The sequence below is a fragment of the Gouania willdenowi genome, chromosome 22, assembly GCF_900634775.1.
Source record: "Gouania willdenowi chromosome 22, fGouWil2.1, whole genome shotgun sequence".
Classification (NCBI taxonomy): domain Eukaryota; kingdom Metazoa; phylum Chordata; class Actinopteri; order Blenniiformes; family Gobiesocidae; genus Gouania; species Gouania willdenowi.
In genome coordinates this window covers 8508920-8527230 of record NC_041065.1, presented here as the reverse complement: position 1 = coordinate 8527230, position 18311 = coordinate 8508920, and the positions used below count along the sequence as shown (strand labels likewise).

Genomic DNA, 18311 nt, shown 5'->3' with positions numbered 1-18311 from the left:
ATGTGGCAAACAATAGTAAAAAAGGGCAAAAAGTGGAACAAAAAGAGGCAAAATGTAGTGGGAAAAAAGGAAACAAGTGGTATTTATTTTGGCAAAAGTTAGCTTATTTGGTTGAAAAGTGGCCAAAAAAAACAAAGAAAGGTCAAAACTTTGATAAAAGTGTCAAAAAGAACTCGCAAAAATTGACAAGTAAAAGGGAAAAAAAGGCATTTTTTTCCGCAAAAGGTAGCTAGAGTCTGGGGAAAAAAGTGTCAGAACTTTTTGAAAAGGGGCAAAAAAATTGAACAAAGGAAGTTGCAAAAAATGGCCAAATGAAATAGGTAAAAATGGGTTAAAAAGTTTTCCCCTTTTATAGTTTTCTGGGGGAATAATAATTAAAATAAAGACAAAAAGCGTCATGTTGAGCATCACTGATTTAATAAGTGGTGTCGCTGATAATGTAGAAGTCCATCGCTGACGGCAACTCATCTGCTTTATCTGGCAACATTCACTCCGCAAAAATAGACGACGAAGAAGAAGAATAACACTCACTTCAAATTCAATGGTCGCGGGTTCAGCAGCGCGTCAGTATTTGATAAAGTACAACTATTATCATGGAGTTTAATAACAGCGTGTTAACTAATCGCTTGGAGAACTTAGTGATCTCCCGAGTGGACATGGAGCTGATGACCCTCCATTGTCAGCAGTGTCACGTAGTGCTGGCGGACTCGTTCGGAGCCTGTGGAGAGGTGCAGGCTTTGGACTGCATTGTGTGTGTCAGTAAGTAGGAGACTGTGTTAAAGTGTACACGTCTACTGCACTTTTCACTGTAATTTTTTTTACAATTTGAGCCAAATTTTGCTTCCTTTTACCCTTCTTCTGAAACTACACCAAACTTGCCACATTTTAACCTATTTTCAACACTTTTTCTTGCACCTTTTAATGCATTTTTTCTAAATTACTCCCATTTCTGCCTCTTCTCCATCAGATTTCAATGCCTTTTTTCCACAATTTTCTCCACTTTCAAGACATTTTCAGCACTTAGAAACCCTTTCCACCTAATGTCTCATATGTTGATACATTTTTAAACTGTTTATTCCACCACATTTCATGCTTATTTTTTTGCCAATTTAACCACACATGATTTGTCAGGCCCATTTGCTAGTTTAAACTGTGTTCCAACTTTTTTCTCCACTTTTAACCAATTTCTGTTGTTTTTAAAATCCAATTTTTTACCATTTTTGGTCACTTTTAACTCAAAAAGCATTATAATTTATATTTTTATAAATATCCTAACACAAAGAAAATAAGAAAGAGTTTTGAAATATATTACAAGGTAGTAATAGTATCTCTAACACTCTAAAATACATTTATTTATGAAGGTGGAAATGTGAATATTCTGTAATTTATTTTAGGCCTGTATAACTGATACTTGATACAAAGCATTACTTTTCAGACAGCTTGTCAAATGAATAATATTTATTTAAAGATTAAATCGGGGCTTTCGCCTTTAATTGGCCATGTATGGAATTTGTCCTCTGCATTTAACCCATCCCTGATATATATATATATATATTTATGGGCAAATAAAAAATGAAGTAGAAATGTCAAGAATAAAGTAAAAATTTAAAAAATGAACTCAAAATACAATATTGTGAGAAAAGTCCAAGGTTTGCTATTGAAGTCAAATCTACGGAAGCAGACGAGGGCCAATTCACCATATATGACAACAAACAGCAGATCGTAGCCGTCTCCAAAATGTCGTGTATTGATGAATGTGTTAAACTATACTCTGAAGTTGTTTAATAACAAAGCGGACTTTGAAGAGATATTGCCATAAACCTAATCTGTTCAGAAGGAAAAAAACAGTCAAGTTTGGTAGAGGTGGAATATTTAGTCCGTCTGTGGCTATTGAGGAGCTACGGAAACAGATTAGGGCCAGTTTTGATGGCGACTGTTGTCGTACATGGTGAATTGTCCCTAGTCTGCTTCCGTAGATTTGACTTAATTAGCAAATCTTCAACTTTCATCACAATATGAGTTTATTCTTGAAATTTCAACTTTATTCTCAAAATTTCAACTTTAATTTCAACATTTCCACTTTATTCTTGATTTGCCATAAATTATTTTCTTGGCCAAAGTTGGCCCTAATCCACTTCCTTACATACAGTATGACATCATTGTTGAAGCACAGTTATTAAAACATGGCTTTGTGCTTGCTTTCATACAGCAGTAACCAATAAGGTGAAAGTGAGTGAGTCATTGGAGCGAGGAACACGAGGACAAATGGCTCACTGGTAAGTTATTTTTGGTATTCAGACGTCATGCCTCAGTGTTTCTGTACTTTGATGATATAATATTGTTTTAAAAGCCTATTTTCTACCATAACGTGCATTAAAGTAGTCTTCTTCTCCTCCTCACCTTTGCTGTGGTCTACTTCAGCCTCTACAACGGGCTGAGATGCGGTGGCTGCAGTTGTGTTGTGGGGATGGTTATTCAGTGTGCTCCAGCACATTTGGACACGTTTCGCTCCATGTTTCTTCTCTGCAAAGCAAACATAGACTGGTAAGACCTCAAACGTACTGATGTGTTTACTGTTGTTTGCCTTAAAAAGGCTGAAACAAAAGCGGCTCATTGGTGTTTGTTCACTGTCACAAAATATCAAACGTGATGATGTTTTTCTACGAGAGAACAATTGTTTAAACGCTAAAAGCGAGCTTTATTTTTCTCCTTGCAGTTATGTACTTAACAGCAGCTCAATGGTAAAAGCTTCTACACTGTGCTTTGAACAGAAATCACTGAAACAAAGCCTGAAAAAGGTAAGTGACCAAACTGAGACCATCTTTGTAGAATCAACATGACCACGATTAGACCTCATTTCTTCCATTTCTGGGTTTAGTGAGTGCGTTAACTTATCCTACACCATTTTTCCGATTTTGACTAATAAGATATCAAAACGTTCAGAAAGTTCCCAAAATTTATGTTTGTACTTTTAGCATTTGTAACTTTTAAGCTTTTTGAGTCATTACATTTTTTAACTTAGAATATTAAAAACCATTAAACTGTTAACATGTTCAACCTTTTTCAACCTTATTGTTAATGTTAAGCTATTGCTAGGTTAATGCTATTGCTTGGCTAATCTAGGTTAATGCTATTGCTTGGCTAATCTAGGTTAATGCTATTGTTTGGCTAATCTAGGTTAATGCTATTGCTTGGCTAATGCTAGGTTAATGCTATTGCTTGGCTAATGCTGTTAGTGCTAATGCTAGGTTAATGCTATTGCTTGGCTAATGCTAAATTAGTGCTAATGCTGGATTAATGATGTTGGTAGGCTACTGTTAATGCTAGGTTAATGCTAATGCTTGGGTAAAGTTTATGTTAGGTTAGTGTTAATGTTAGGTTAATGCTATTAATAGGTAATGTTAGGATCATGCTATTACCAGGGTAATGATAATGCTAGGTTAATGTTAGGTTAATGTTAATGCTAGGTTAGTGTTAATGTTAGGTTAATGCTATGCTAATGCTAGGTTAGTGCTAATACTAGGTTAATGCTAACAATAGGTTAATGCTAATGCCAGCTAATGCTAATTCTAGCTAATGTTTATGCAATGCTAATCCTAGCCTAATGCAGTGTGACGCGGGCCAGCACCTGCATCCTTGCTTTCATTTTCTTCAGGAAATGCAAATATTCTAGTTATCATTTTTCTGTTGTATTTAAACATGTGGTCTAGTGTTACCATGGCAACATCTCAGTCAAATCACATCTGCCTTAATGCATAAAGTAACCTTGTAGTTACAATCACCACAAATATAGAAGAAATGTGTGTGAATGATATGGAATGAACTGTGACTACATGTGTGAAAGCTTCTCTTTTCCATTATAGATAAAGCACCAGTGTGAGGGCCAGCTGGAGAGGATTTCCCATTTAGAGAAAAGACTGACCTACAATAATGAGGCTTCTTTTTATTATTGCTGAGGAAAATACACAAACACTAATGGGAGCTAAATAATGTTGGGATGACATTAGATGGAGTTTAAACAAAGATCCATTCATGGATTTTGACAGGTGTGGAATACCCATTATGTTGTTTGCTGAGAGTTCACCTTGGATTTCAATGATAACTACTGGAGTTATTACACCTGATAGGTCATCAAAAGGTTCACGGTTAAAAATGCAAAAGATAAATAGTAAATCTGACTTGGCTGTCCTAATTCACACAGCTTATAAAGTCATCGTATTGTTTGACATTTGGTTGAGAATGTTTTATGACAAATTAAGTTCCAAACTCTTTTTTTTGTACAAATAAAGCCTTTCATATGCTGTCATGTTTCTCTTAGATGTTGTTTGCTAATCTAGTAGACTTAGTTTGTTTCACAGTGTTGTTGTGTAAGTTCTTTTGTTAATATGTTGCAAAATAAACCAAATGCAAAAAGCTTTAAATGCTTGAGTCAACTTTTTATTTTTTTTTAGGTAAAATAATATTTTAAAAAAAGTATAAATGCTAATTCATACGTATTAGAGTTTATTGATGACAGTGGACAAAAACACATCCCAATGGCTAGTTGTAATTATGAGATACTAAAGTCGTATTTATGAGTAGTGGTGGATAGTAAAGGTACTTCATTACTGTACTGAGGTAGCTTTAAAGTATAGTTGAATTTTTCCTTCATTGCATTACATTTTTGCATCTGATCTGATGTACTCCTTACATTCTGATTTGTTTTTTATCAGCTCAGAATGTTGGATTGTGGTTGAATAATTAGGTTCTAATTAAGTATGCGGATATGTTTAGGATTTAAAACTTCATCCACCAGCGTTCCAAAAAAATCCAGCTTGCAAATTTCACCGACACTGGATCAGACACACATCCCATCACATGAATGCACTTTAGATCAGTGGTCCCCAACGTGGTCCATTTGATAAACAAAAAATAATAATAAAGATGGAAAAAAGGGAATGTTGTTTAATTTTTGTGTATCTACTGGTAATTGTAATTTGGAAAACTGGACTAAAAGTACAGATGCTCCTCATCAAAAAATACTCCAATACAAGTAAAAGTAGCGTAATTATTACTTAGGTGAAGGTACTAAAGTGAATGTTTTTATAATCCCTGACACAATTTTTAATATGGAATCCATCCTAATTTCCTTGTAATATTCAATGTTTAATACAGGCCATTCAGTAAGGAAGGGGGTGTGGCTTATTGCCAGTCTATCAAATGATGATCTGAATGGTCACGTTGAGCAAAAGGTTTACTTTTCCTCACTAGTTATGAACACAATCTGTTTCATGTTTAAAGTAAATCTGAATAACACAGAGAAGTGTTTCATTCACTACCATTACATTTAGGTTTGTGTGAAGAAACCACATCAAACCAATCCCATTTATTAACAGGGCTGTTCAATAGCATTTAATGACTTGTTCTAATCAATACAACTCAGTAACATTCACCAATACTACTGTTTTGTATTGCAGAGAGCAATGAAATGCTGTTTTTTTTTACTATACAAATCACTTCTTTTTTTTTTTTAATCTCAAACAGGGGTTTAAGATGCTCAGGTGGAGTATTACATTCTCAATTACCAAAGTTCAATTACAATCAATCACAATTACTGAGTCTTTAATTCATAAATAAGCCCATTAAACGTAACCTTTCTCGTGTTAGCGTCTCTTATGATAATGGGTCAGTTTGAACCATGTCTTAAATCATCTGTAAAATACACTATAAACATATTATCTATCGTCTAATTTGTTTGTCATTTCTTGGTTATATTGTTAGGCTTCCTAATCAATGAAAAATATTGGTATTAATATTTTTGGTGTGGGTGTATGAGCCTTTTTTCTTCTGTCAGTGTACCCCTAGGGGGAAAAAATTATATATATATTTATTAATTGTTAAATACTTATGTAGATTAAAGCTATATAACGATAACGTGGTTCTTGAGTTTGAGTTTTTATATAAAATCCTCTCTGATTTTGCCAGCATTCAATGTTTAATGTCTAATGTTAGAGAAATTCCCCTTTTTCTGACAACACTTTAGCATTATATTAATTATCTAGTAGGAATTATACCACTTTTTCATAAAGACCGTCTTTTTCATCTACTTTACTTTACTGTAAGAGCTCACACTTACCTTCCACTCACAAATCAACATTCATCCAAAATAAGTAGGATTTTATGAAGTTGTTACATTTTAAGAAGAAAAGAAATAAAACTACTGTACATAATGTTGTAGACATACACGTGTAAAATCATACAAAGCATTCCGAGGTAAATGAAATATGTTGAATGAAACATAATGTGGCTAAAAATGTTTTGAACCACAGAGTCTGTTTTATGTCAGATATAATCTGATAATATTGTTACAAAGGATGAGTTATTTTCACATTCAGTGCAAATTAAGTCTGTAAGATACACGTGAAATAAATAAATGTGTGTTTTTGTTATTTTATGCTAATGGAGTCATTTTGTGGTTTTTATTTACATTATTTCTCACAAAATAAGCTCACAGGAGATGGAACCTATGACATCGTCAACAGTCGGCCTATGAAGTGAATGTTCTGTGATGTCATTGCGTCGCCAAGGCGACGATGCTTTCTAGGTTTTGTGCCATTCATGTTAAAGGATGAAGTTCTCATTAAGCTGTCACCATGTTTGGCTGTGTGAGGAACATTCTCAGAATCAATAATAATAATGCATCATTTTCACTTAAGGGTTTTTTGAATGCTCAAAGTCACTATAGCAAGTTTTTCCAAGAGTTCAAAAAGGAGAAACCCAAAGCTGTGAAGCGGAGCTGCATCCCGCAGCAGATACCAAAGCAGGAGAATGATCAGCAACACAAGGGAGACAAAGCAATATTCAGTCGAGACAAGGTCTTGTTTCCAGACATGTCAATCAAATCTTCAGACTCAGGTTTTAGTTGTAGTAGGCCCATCACAAATCCAAAGACTTCGAGCTGGCAAAATATACTGTATTTTCCTTCATTTTCCACTGGTTCACACCCAAATGTATCTCCAACATACTGGAATGCCTCTTTCCTTAAAGCCAAGGAATATTCTTGTCATCACCCTGATGCCATAAAAACAACATTCCACCACAATTCAACTGTCCTGAGCAGCAGCATGGAGTTCACAAGCAAGTACAAAGAAGAGGAAATGTTTGCTAAAGGTGGATTTTCACAGATTTACGCTGGAGAACGTCGGTCCAATTCTACACCTGTGGCCATAAAACACATCCCCAAGAAGAACGTGCAGCATGTGCGAGTGAAGTGTCTGGGTAATGTTTACGATGAGATCTTGGAGGTGGTCCTCATGAAGCAGGCGGCCGGTCGCCTCTGCGATGGCAGCTTTGAAAACCCGGCCGTGATTGGTCTCATGGACACCTTTAACCTGGGGACGGAGGTGATTATCGTCATCGAACGACCGCCGTACGCAGTTGACATGCACGACTTCTTAAATGAAGTAAAACGTATACCAGAGGGCCAGACCATGGCCATTTTCAAACAGATCATCAACACCGCATTGCTAACTCACAAAAATGGCGTCTTCCACCGGGACTTGAAGCTGAATAACATTCTGGTTTCTTGGAACAATGGAACTCCAGAGATCCGAGTCATTGACTTCGGCTGCGGGGATTTTGTACAACACGAGCCCTTCAGGAAATTCTATGGAACTCCAGAATTTGCACCACCAGAATTGTTTCGTGGGGAAACTTACAAGGCCGAGGCTACGACGGTATGGCAAATCGGAGCCATGCTGCATATTATCTGTGCCAGGGCCGTTTTCAAAACACCGGTGTACATGAAAGAAGACCACAAGGTGCTGAAAAATGTATCGATGGAATGCAATGACTTCTTGAGCCGGTGTCTGGCCTTCGACCCAAAGCAACGTCCAACCTTAGAGGATCTACTTCTACATCCCTGGCTGGAGTGAACTGGCCCCCACGAACCCCAAAGGTGTTTACAACATGGCGGACACCGTGGGTGCTCCGGAGACTTGAGTCTGTTGTTTGTAGTGATGCACCGAGGAAACAAGCCGACTGGAACAGGAACAAACACTGCGATCAGTGCGCGCTTGTCTGGATATAACGCGGTGGATTGAGTGGTTGTTACTATGATCATTCTAACCGTTATGAGATAGCCAATGAGCGACAAGCTGCAACGAGCTGATCTTCAATATTTTATATTTTGTTCAGAGCTTTGAGATGACTGTTATATTTTGCGCTATATAAATAAAGTTTAATTGAGTTGAATTATTGGTCATTTCCCTTTGTTTCCTATGAGCAGCTGATGTCGACACAATAGATATTGAATATTCAATCATGCATAGCAACGTGACCACATTTAATGTGGACGTTGATGGTCTTAATTTGGTCATACTACAACTCTTATACTGTATAGCTAAAAAAAAACAAAACGTTTTGTATATTATATTGATTATTCTTTATTTTTACATTTTTCTTAATTTTCAAGCTTCTTCACAAAGCACTGATGATCTGAAAACATCTGATAACCTTGATGAGGTCCACTTCTATCTATACTAAAACAGACAAACTGAGAGGGAAAACACTTTGTAATTAAATTTTACAATATTTCTTTCAATAGATTCTAGAAAAAAACAAGAGAAACCTGAAAACCACAGATAATCTTCATTGGGTGTTATTATATATACTACAGGAAATAAAATTTGAAAAAAAAAATAATATTTTGTTGATTTTTTTTCAAGTTAATTTATCTTAATTTTGCTATAATTCATTCAATAACTTCTAGAAAGAAAGAAAAAACACAAGAGAAACCTGAAAACCACAGATAATCTTCATTGGGTGGTCTTTTACATACTAAAGGAAACACATTTTGAAAAAAAAAATACTTAGCTGATTTTTTACAAGTTGATTTTCCTCAATTTTGCTATAATTTTTTCAATAACTTCTAAAAAAAAAAAAAAAAAAAAAAAAAAACACGAGAAACCTGAAAACCACAGATGATCTTCATTGGGTGTTCTTTTATATACTGGGTATGGTGAAGACCACTATATAAGTGTTAGAAAGTATTCTGATAATAATATAACAATAATGTAAATATCTATTACGTTGTAGAAAAAAGAAACAAAAAAAAAAAACACCATATAAGAGGGCGCCAAAAGAAAATCTGGCCTAGGGCGCCAAAGAGGCTGATAACAGCAACAGATTTTTCCAATTACAATTATGTCATAATTGTAATTAATTATCAATTACGTAACAAGTATAATTGACCCCAACCCTGATCTGTAACCACTGTCAAACATCAACACCCAGCCATTCAGTTGGCACCATGCTGCATCATTTTATTGCTTTATTTCAGTTACATATCGCTTTTTAATTTAAAGTTAATACAAAACCAGACAAGAGGATCACACCTAATAAGCATGCCCATTTCCTCCCTCTGTTGTGCATAGTTTCTACACAGTTGACCTCTCAGGTTGGAAAAAGTGAATCAACAAAGTACAGAGTCGATCATGAGTCGTCTTTTTTTTTTTTTTAAGGGAACAAAGGTTGATGTGTTGTTCAGCTGCACTGTTGCTCATGATTCACACACAGCAGAAAGTGAAAGCAGACAACTACACTGAGGGAATATTTTGGTGTTGTTGGAACCGTCATGGTGAGCAGGTAAAACCACAGCCTCGTCGATGTACGCGTCAAAAAAAGGTTCCCCCTCTAAACTTCACAGATATGAACACATGAATGTCCTATAACTCATTCACATTACAAAGTTGGATTATTGCATGCAATACAAATCATTCAGTATTCTGCTTTAATCATGCATATTTATTTTTTTTCAACCATAGATTCATGTCGCTAAGAAGCTTTAACATCATTTTCTAGAACAGTGGTTCTCAAATTTTTTGGGCTCCAGTACCCCCCCCTTTCCCTTATTTCTGAATACAAGTACCCCCTTTGTGCGGCTGCAACATTTTGCTTAGAAAACTATTTAAAAACAACTATAGAGCATAATGATGGAATGAACCAGTGATAACACCATGTGTGTCTACACACCCACACTTTCATAAAAACTATAATTCATCCCTCTCACTTTTTACAGAGGGATTCATTGTTGAAAACTAATTTCTCCATTTAGAATGATTGAAAAGTGATCAAGCCAAAAAAATTGACAAAAAGGAGGAAACGGGTGGTAAAAAATGGCAAAAGGTAGCTTAAATAAGCAAAATGTGGCAAACATCAGTGAAAAAGGGCAAAAATATCAAACAAAAAGAGGCAAAATGGAGGGAAAAAAGAAAAAAAGTGGTATTTATTGGGCAAATGGTAGTTTATTTGGAAAAAAAAGTGGCAAAATGGTTAAAGAATTGACAAAGTTAAAAATAACTTGTAAAAATGGATAAAAATGAGGAAAACATGATATTTATTGGCAAAAGGAAGTTAAAATCTCAACAAACAAAAAAGTGTGCAATTTTTTTGGAAAAGGGGTAAAAAGGTGTTAAAAAGTTTCCCCTTTTAAGGTTTTTTGGGGTAATGAGTATCACTGACTTAATTACAGCTTTATCATGGTTTTAGTAAATTAATTTAATAAACTAAATTGGGAGTCTTAAAACACCCTCACTTTTAAAATTGCTGTTCCACCCCTGGATAACACACATTTTAAAGAATTTCCTTTTGTAAATAAGTGGGAGGAAACAGTATTTAGTGCAGTGGTTCCCAGCCTATTTTGGATCGTGACCCCATTTTCATATCCAGAATTTCTGGCAACAAAAACATTTTTTTTTTTACTAGAATTAAGTTTGTGATCATGTTTGAGCTGAAAAAAACAAAAAACAAAAAGAAAAATTCAAAAATCTATTTAAATTTTTCCTAAATTTCAGGCGACCCCACATGGGGTCCCCACCCCGAGGTTGAAAAACAGTCCTGAATACATTTATTTCTACAGTTTTTATCATTTCCAGTCATCTCACACTAACACTGACACTTTGTTCATTTTTCACTCTGGCTCTCTCAAGTACCCCCTGTAGTGCCATCGCGTACCCCTGGAGGTACACGTACCCCCATTTGAGAAACATTGCTCTAGAATAAGCATTACGGGGCTCTTCAAAGCACCACTTTTTAAAGACAGGATAGTGTTGATGAAGAGGTCTGCATTCCTACTACGTAGATAGGAGCAACATATTTCTGGATTTCAAACGCTACAATTGAAACGTAAAGCATCTCTCATGCACTGACCAGGCAGGTCAAAGTCATCACATGCTACAGCTTTCCTCATATAGTCTTGTGCTATGAAGAAAATCATTTGAAAATGCATATAACAGCCTTTGGAAACCAACTAGCAGTACATAACTCACCCCACTGATGGCTGAAGGCTGGAAAAAAGTGGATGTCCTCAGTAAATTGTACACCCTGGCACTAAACTCATGCATTATTGTATAGGTTATTGCTTCTAAAACTAATCAAATACAATTCTCATGGATTGAAAAACAATGTTGTGCCAAAAACAACAAGGAGAAATATGTACAAAATGCAATGTCAATGAGAGGTTTTCGCTCTAGGACTAAAGTCATCATCAGATTGAAGAGTTTTTAGCTTTCTTTAATAACTAACTGATCTGATGCTTGGCAGCGCACACAACGTTGAGCTTTTATTTTGGAATATGCTTATTTATACCGCTAAAAGTGGTGTTTTCATGTGGTATAGATGAGCAAATAAGGACGCATGCTGAGGTTACCATGCTTTATCTTTAAAAAAAAAAAGAAAGAAACAAAGATCTGCCATTAGTTTGAGAATAAAGCTGTATCTACAGTAAATGTCTTTTATTTAAAGTTGCCGTGCATTAATTTAATCCTTTAAATCAGGGGTGTCAAACTCACTTCCAATCAGGGACCATTTTTAGCCCATTTTGATCAAAGGCAATTAGATGATTATTGTGCCCTAAGTCGATCATTTCTTAGAACATCTTTAAGCATAATGCAATAATTAAATCGTTGTCTAATATTTGACCTTGAGGATTGTTGAATTTTCATTATTTAAAAAAGAAATGTTTTTTGTCGGGATTTGTACATGACTATTTGTGAGAAATAGTAAGTTTTGAGGAAAAATTTAGATATACCAAACAATTTGTGTTAAAATCCTTAAACAATGAGCATAGATAACGTATTAGGGGTGCTCTAAATCTAAAAATAAAGTACAACATTTCTGCATTTATTTGTTCTTGACATAAGTCTCAGTTAAGTTGCACTAAAGTCAAAGTTGGTTTAAAAGCCACAGGCAGATTGTGTTATTTTTTAATTTGAAGTTGTTGGCACATGACATGTTAAAACCAATGTTTAGAGTGTAAAATATGCCAATAAAATATATTTCATACATAATGTTCTCATGAAGGTGTACACAGTTACAGATTAATTGTTTCTCAAGTCATGTATATATATATATATATATATATTGCCTTATACTTTAATATCGGGATATATATCATGACCTATGTATCGGGATACGAATTGTATCGCCAGATGCTAGGCAATACACACCCCTAATAGATATATTGCAGGCTTCAATGTATATCAAATAAAATCATTTAATTTAGAAAATAATTGTTTTCTTTGTAATTTTTCATTTCGAACACAATCCTTCCGCGTGCCTCGAGTTTGACACCCCTGCTTTAAGTGAAACTGATATTTTGGAGCTTCTGCAGCGTTCTCCATGAAACGAGCGTCACTACTGGTCATGCATGGCTACTACTATAATGTTGGCACCACTAAATAAGCTTATGCACATGAGTCTATACATATCAGAATGGAAGACATTGGTGATTTTGTTGCTTTTTAAACAACTAGTCACTTCTTTTTTTTCTTACAATATACAGTTTGGTCAACAACATGACAGTTAAGATCAAATATTGCACAGATCCCGGTTTGAAAAGAAGAAGAAAAAATATGCCATCATTTAAAAATAAAAATCAATTGAAAAGCGATTTTTTTCTAATCAAAACTAACAGTGAGGGCTATGGGGGAACTAAAAAAAATCACGAATAATGACTATTCATCTCTCTGTACACATTATGCAGCACAGCAGATGCTCACACTAAACTTTTGATTGTGATAAAGGATAACTAGTATTGAAAAGTGGAGATATTTAAAAGGAAAAATGGTACATTTGAGCTATTCCAGCATCACAAGGAGGGAGATAATGCCAATGTTCACTCCACCTTTGATCTGCACCCCACATGGTAAACAGATGCATAAGTAACCCCAGTTTGTGGGAGTCTGAAACCCACATGTACTGACCACCTTTACAACCCCATTACACCATTATTCTTTCTTTGACAATGAGGTAGTGCAAAAATACACCAACAAAAAAAAAAAACACACGTCACAGACTTTGATCTTTGCTACAGTAGTGTGTGTCTTTGCTTTTCCTTGCTCACAGAAATGATCACGAAATAATTTGTTCATAATGAAATGAGATTGGTTTTGTTTTTGTTTTTTTGAGAGAGAGAAGACTTTGTCTACGTGCTACCTGATGGGAATCTCCCTTTAAGCTCATTAGGGAATACTTGGGAAATAGAAAACTTCACAGCAAGTATGTATACATTATGAGGCTCCGTGGAGACATAATTAGACCCAGATGTTGGCAAACATCCTCACAACAATGACGAAGCAGGAGGTCAGAGGTCACAGCAGAGAGGGAACCACGTGGAGGACAGATGGCCGCTGATCCAGCACAAGCGTCCCTGAGCGGGTCCTCTTCACCTTTTACTGCATCATGATGGATGGACAGTAAAGATGAGAAGTTGATGGTGGATTAAAAGGAGATGTTTCACAGTTTGTGCAGCTGGAATTAGCACTGGTTTAACAGGATGCCCCAGCATCTGGAACAAACAAGAGGATTAGACTAAATATTAGGGATGTCACGATACAACTTTTCCATTTCCGAAATAATACCGACATTGCAGCCTTGTGTATCGGCCGATACAGATATTGATCAGATATCAGCATGAGTCATACATACTTTATTACTTTTTTCTTTTTCTTTTTAATAAAAAATAATAACTTATTTTCTAGTGTGGAATGTTAGAAAAGCCTTGATCAAGTGATGTTACTCAAACAGAAAACAATAGTCAGCAACAGTAGGGATGAGAAAAACTGACCCTTTTATTATTAACCAATTGGTTACATAAATGTTAACCTTCAACATAATATCTACAGTATTCTACAATTGAATAAAATGAATAAAAATTTAATTGCAAAAACAATAAATCAGAAATTTGAATCCGTTATCTGTTTTCAGGCTGATATCGGACGGATATCGGATTGGGATACCCCTACGAAATATAAGGGCTGTCACTTCTTTTAGTACCCCAAATGGCATGGAACCGTTCTCATTGCATGAGTTCCCAGTACCCATAATATTAATGCAGCGGCTACAACGGTAGAACCTGAGGAGAAGTCTTTGTGCACGATAATTATAGTTTAAAAAAAAAAAACAAAAATCCACTGAATGGAAAACAAAAGCCCAGTTGTGTGCAAATTGTGCAAAAAAATAATTTGTCAATTAAGCTCACTATGTAGCAGCTCGCATGGACAACGGTCCTTTGCACGCGACACTAGTCCCAGCAGACAGTGTCTCCAATCCACACTGGACATTTGTATTTTCTATTATTTAGAGTTTGACACAGTACACATCAATATTTCCCCTGATGGTATAAATTAAAGGTGTCAGCACCCCTTTGGACTAGTCTGTACAGTGAACTGTAAATGTCTACACCTGTGTTTGTTCAAGTCTTATAAAGCCACTTTGTTATATATCTCAGCATTTTTTTTTAGGTGAGATTAAAAAAGAGATTAATTAGATTAATAGCGTGTGCGATTTCCCAGGTTTAATTCTATGGGACATGCGCATGATAAATTGATAAAATTTGTACCAATGCAGCGGTTTAGGTAGAATCTGAAAAAAGACATACATTAAAGTGTGCGGCTGCTCAGATGCCCCCCCCCCCTCCGGTCTAACCCTCCGTCCGGTGTTTACATTATATAAGAAGAAACACTCACCCTTGCGCAGAACAAACAATAATAATTGTGGAGCCGTGTTGTATTCTGCTGTCTGAAGAACCAGATAGTTTGTGAAATGGTCAGCTATTGGCCGTTAACAACTTCCAGGAACTATTTGGAACTTCCGGGAACTCTTCTGTTGTCGCCACTCTCTCTCTAAACGGCTCTGTGTGCGTTCAGCATGTATATCCAAGGTGTACATCGCGAGTGAGCCATAACCTCAAAATAAAACTAAAATGAACATTTTGCAACACCAAATTACTCCAAAATAACGGATTCACACACTCGGGGTATGTGGAAGCCGTTAACAAAGTTTCATGTCGAACAGACACCGCACATGGGAGAAATTTGCTCCACGCACTCACCCACACACACGCACACACACACACACACACACACACACACACACACACACACACACACACACACACACACACACACACACACACACACACACAGAACTTTGTTGCTTTTATAGAGATGTTGAATGTCAAGCTAAATATCACGGTTGAAACTGAATATTTAACTAATATGCAAATTCACCGAAATGAGCTTTTATGTTGGTACTTTCGAAAATTTTGCACATTAGCTAAATATTTAGATTCACCCACGACATTTATATTTACCATTAATATTTACATTTAATTTTTTTAAGAGAAAAGAAATATCACAAATCCTGCTGTAAATCTGGTCAAATGTAACAAAAAATAAATAAAAAGTCACATTTTTTTTTAACGTGGTTTGTTGCTAAATGTTGCAAAAAGTTGTTTATTTTAGCATGAGCAACTTTACAATCGTTTTTTTTTTTTTAAAAAACTAGTTTTGTATCTATGTACTATGCATAATCATCCCATCAAGCTGTACTTGTATGTTCTTAAAAGTTGATATAAAAAGAGTTTGAAAAAAAACGAAAAAAAACAAAAAAAAACAAAACACAACAACACGTTTATATGGCTCTATCACTGTAAATAAAGACCCTTTGTCTGATAAACTGATCAAATTAATATTAAAAATTCAAAGAAGAAATCACAGTATGTGGTGTTTGACACTCGAAAAACAGAAAAATTAAGACCTGAAATAAAAAACGGACTAAGAACTGCCAATAATGAGAATTATGTTTGTTTGTTTTTAAACTGTGCATGGTGTCTTAAATACATAGTTGATATAACAGTACTGGGACTAGAGCAGGATAAAGGTGACCCTGGTCCTGGTAGAACACTGACCTTGGTGTGAGCAGGTCGGAGATGATGTGATGATGTTCCCACTGGAGGGTCGAGCCGCAGCGGCACACAATGGTAAACACAGGCCGAAGGAGTCTCCTCACACACGGACTAATACCAGCCAAGGTTCCGCCTCTAATTCGGTGAAGAAACTGGTTGTAGACATCTGCGGTCCTTCTTCTCTCCTCGCTCCCTGCTCACCAACGAGGAGAGAAGAAGGTCTCCTCGTCTTCGTCTTCTGCAAAGCCTCCGTCCTACGCCATCTTTGCTATGCTACTACTAGCAGTGTTGCCAGATTTGATGGAGTACCAACCGTACAAGTCTCACATAGACTCATTTAACGGATACATATTTATTATTTAAGTGATTCACTTAATAAAATATTAAAGTTTTAAAAATACAAAGCTCAGCCAGGGGATATTTTTATTGCAGTAACGAGATGATTACTTAACACATTTGTCAACCTCTACATAATATGTAGTTTAAAATTCATGATACAACAATGGAGGGTTTTATTTTGCTTCATCTTTCATTGAAGACACTTTTGATAAGGTATTTGATTATGATATATGCCTGAAGCGGATTTCGATTTTTTTTTAAAAATTTTTTATACCAACCTGGCAACCGTCAGTGTGCGCTGTACATGTGTTCACCGTCATAGACAACATGAAGGGTAAAATATATTTTGGATCACTATGTTGTATGTACAATATAATATCACTATGTTGTATGTACAATATAATATCACTATGTTGTATGTACAATATAATTACATTGTACACACAAGATAGTATATTGTACGAACAATATAATAATTATATTGTACGAACAACACAGTATATTATACAAACATTATATTGTACGAACAATTATATTGTTCATAGAATATAAGAAACTACAGATTATTTACATAAACTGATTCCATAGCATGAAAGTTAAGAGTAGATTTCTCACTAGAAATGTTATCCAAACAATTCTAAAGCCATAATCTCTCTTGAAATAAGGCAATTCGCCACTAAAATATACGATATGTCCGCCATGGTTTTTATTTAGGCAGGGGCGGAGTCAGCAGTCACATGACCTGACGTCAGCCCGTTGAAAAGAGTGGGCGGAACAAACTAAGCAAAAAACAAAACAAAACAAAAAACAAACTGTAAGCATCATACGTAAAATGCTTACAATATTACTTGTGGACAAATAATAATAATATCATAGCCACTCAAAGCACTTTATAGAATTAAGGCATTATTCTTTCACTCCACATTGCTATTACACATTTTGCTGTGAGACTGGGTTGTCAGGAGTCAAAGCCCAAACTTTTCAGTCCCATACCCCTTCAGATTTTTAACCTTAAGATATGTACCCCCTACTCCTGTACACTTAAAAAACATAATTATGTAATGTCATATACAGGGAAAAAGGTCTTGTTAAGGGGTTGTGTATATTTCTCATTTCCTGAAGAAAATGCATGAGGATGCAGGTGCTGGCCCGCGTCACTGAACACTGCATTAGCATTAGCCTAGTAAGTAATGTTTATTTATATAGCACCTTTCATAGACAGAGGTTATAAAGTGCTTTCCATATCAGCTCATTCACACACCATTGGGACAGAGCTGCCATGCAAGGTGCTAGTGTTAGCATTACCCCAGCATTGGCCTATCATTAGCATTAGCTAACATTACATAACTTAAGCATTAACTTAACATTAGCATTAACATGAGACTAATATTAGCATCAGCCTAACATTAACATAGCACTAGCATTAACTTATTAACATTAGAAATATCCTATCATTAGCATTAACAAAGCACTAGCATTCATCCAATGTTAGCATTAGCATTGTATTCGTACTAGTACCCCATTTTGGGAACCTAGGCAATAGAGAATTTGTGGCTGGACTAGAAGAGGGCTTTTCATGCCGATGCCCACACAACCTGACAGAGCCTGAGCATTATTATAAACTGACTGATGAGACTCATCCACACAGACTCAGTGTTGTGATCACAGCCAAAGGTAGATCTACAGTAAATACTGACCTGTAGGAGGTGAATAATTATGCAAACAATCATTTTTCTCTAAATATTTT

General features: G+C 35.6%; 1 protein-coding gene and 1 long non-coding RNA gene across 3 annotated transcripts; one reads left to right on the top strand and one right to left on the bottom strand.

Moving 5' to 3' along the window:
• Window positions 1-507: 507 nt before the first annotated feature.
• On the top strand, window positions 508-4119 carry oip5 (opa interacting protein 5). Its single transcript, XM_028438810.1, has 5 exons — window positions 508-759; window positions 2210-2276; window positions 2422-2544; window positions 2717-2798; window positions 3864-4119. The coding sequence occupies exons 1-5, from the start codon at window positions 594-596 to the stop codon at window positions 3954-3956; spliced, it is 531 nt and encodes a 176-aa protein (XP_028294611.1). The 5' UTR covers window positions 508-593; the 3' UTR covers window positions 3957-4119.
• On the bottom strand, window positions 2134-16525 carry LOC114456819 (uncharacterized). 2 transcript variants are annotated; one of them, XR_003672888.1, is made up of 3 exons: window positions 16229-16525; window positions 13602-13825; window positions 2134-2523 (listed from the first exon to the last, which is right to left on the bottom strand). It is a non-coding gene; the product is annotated as an uncharacterized LOC114456819 (long non-coding RNA). The 2 variants fall into 2 exon arrangements; XR_003672887.1 differs by lacking the exon at window positions 2134-2523 and having other exon boundaries at window positions 12808-13825.
• Between the last annotated feature and the right edge of the window lie 1786 nt (window positions 16526-18311).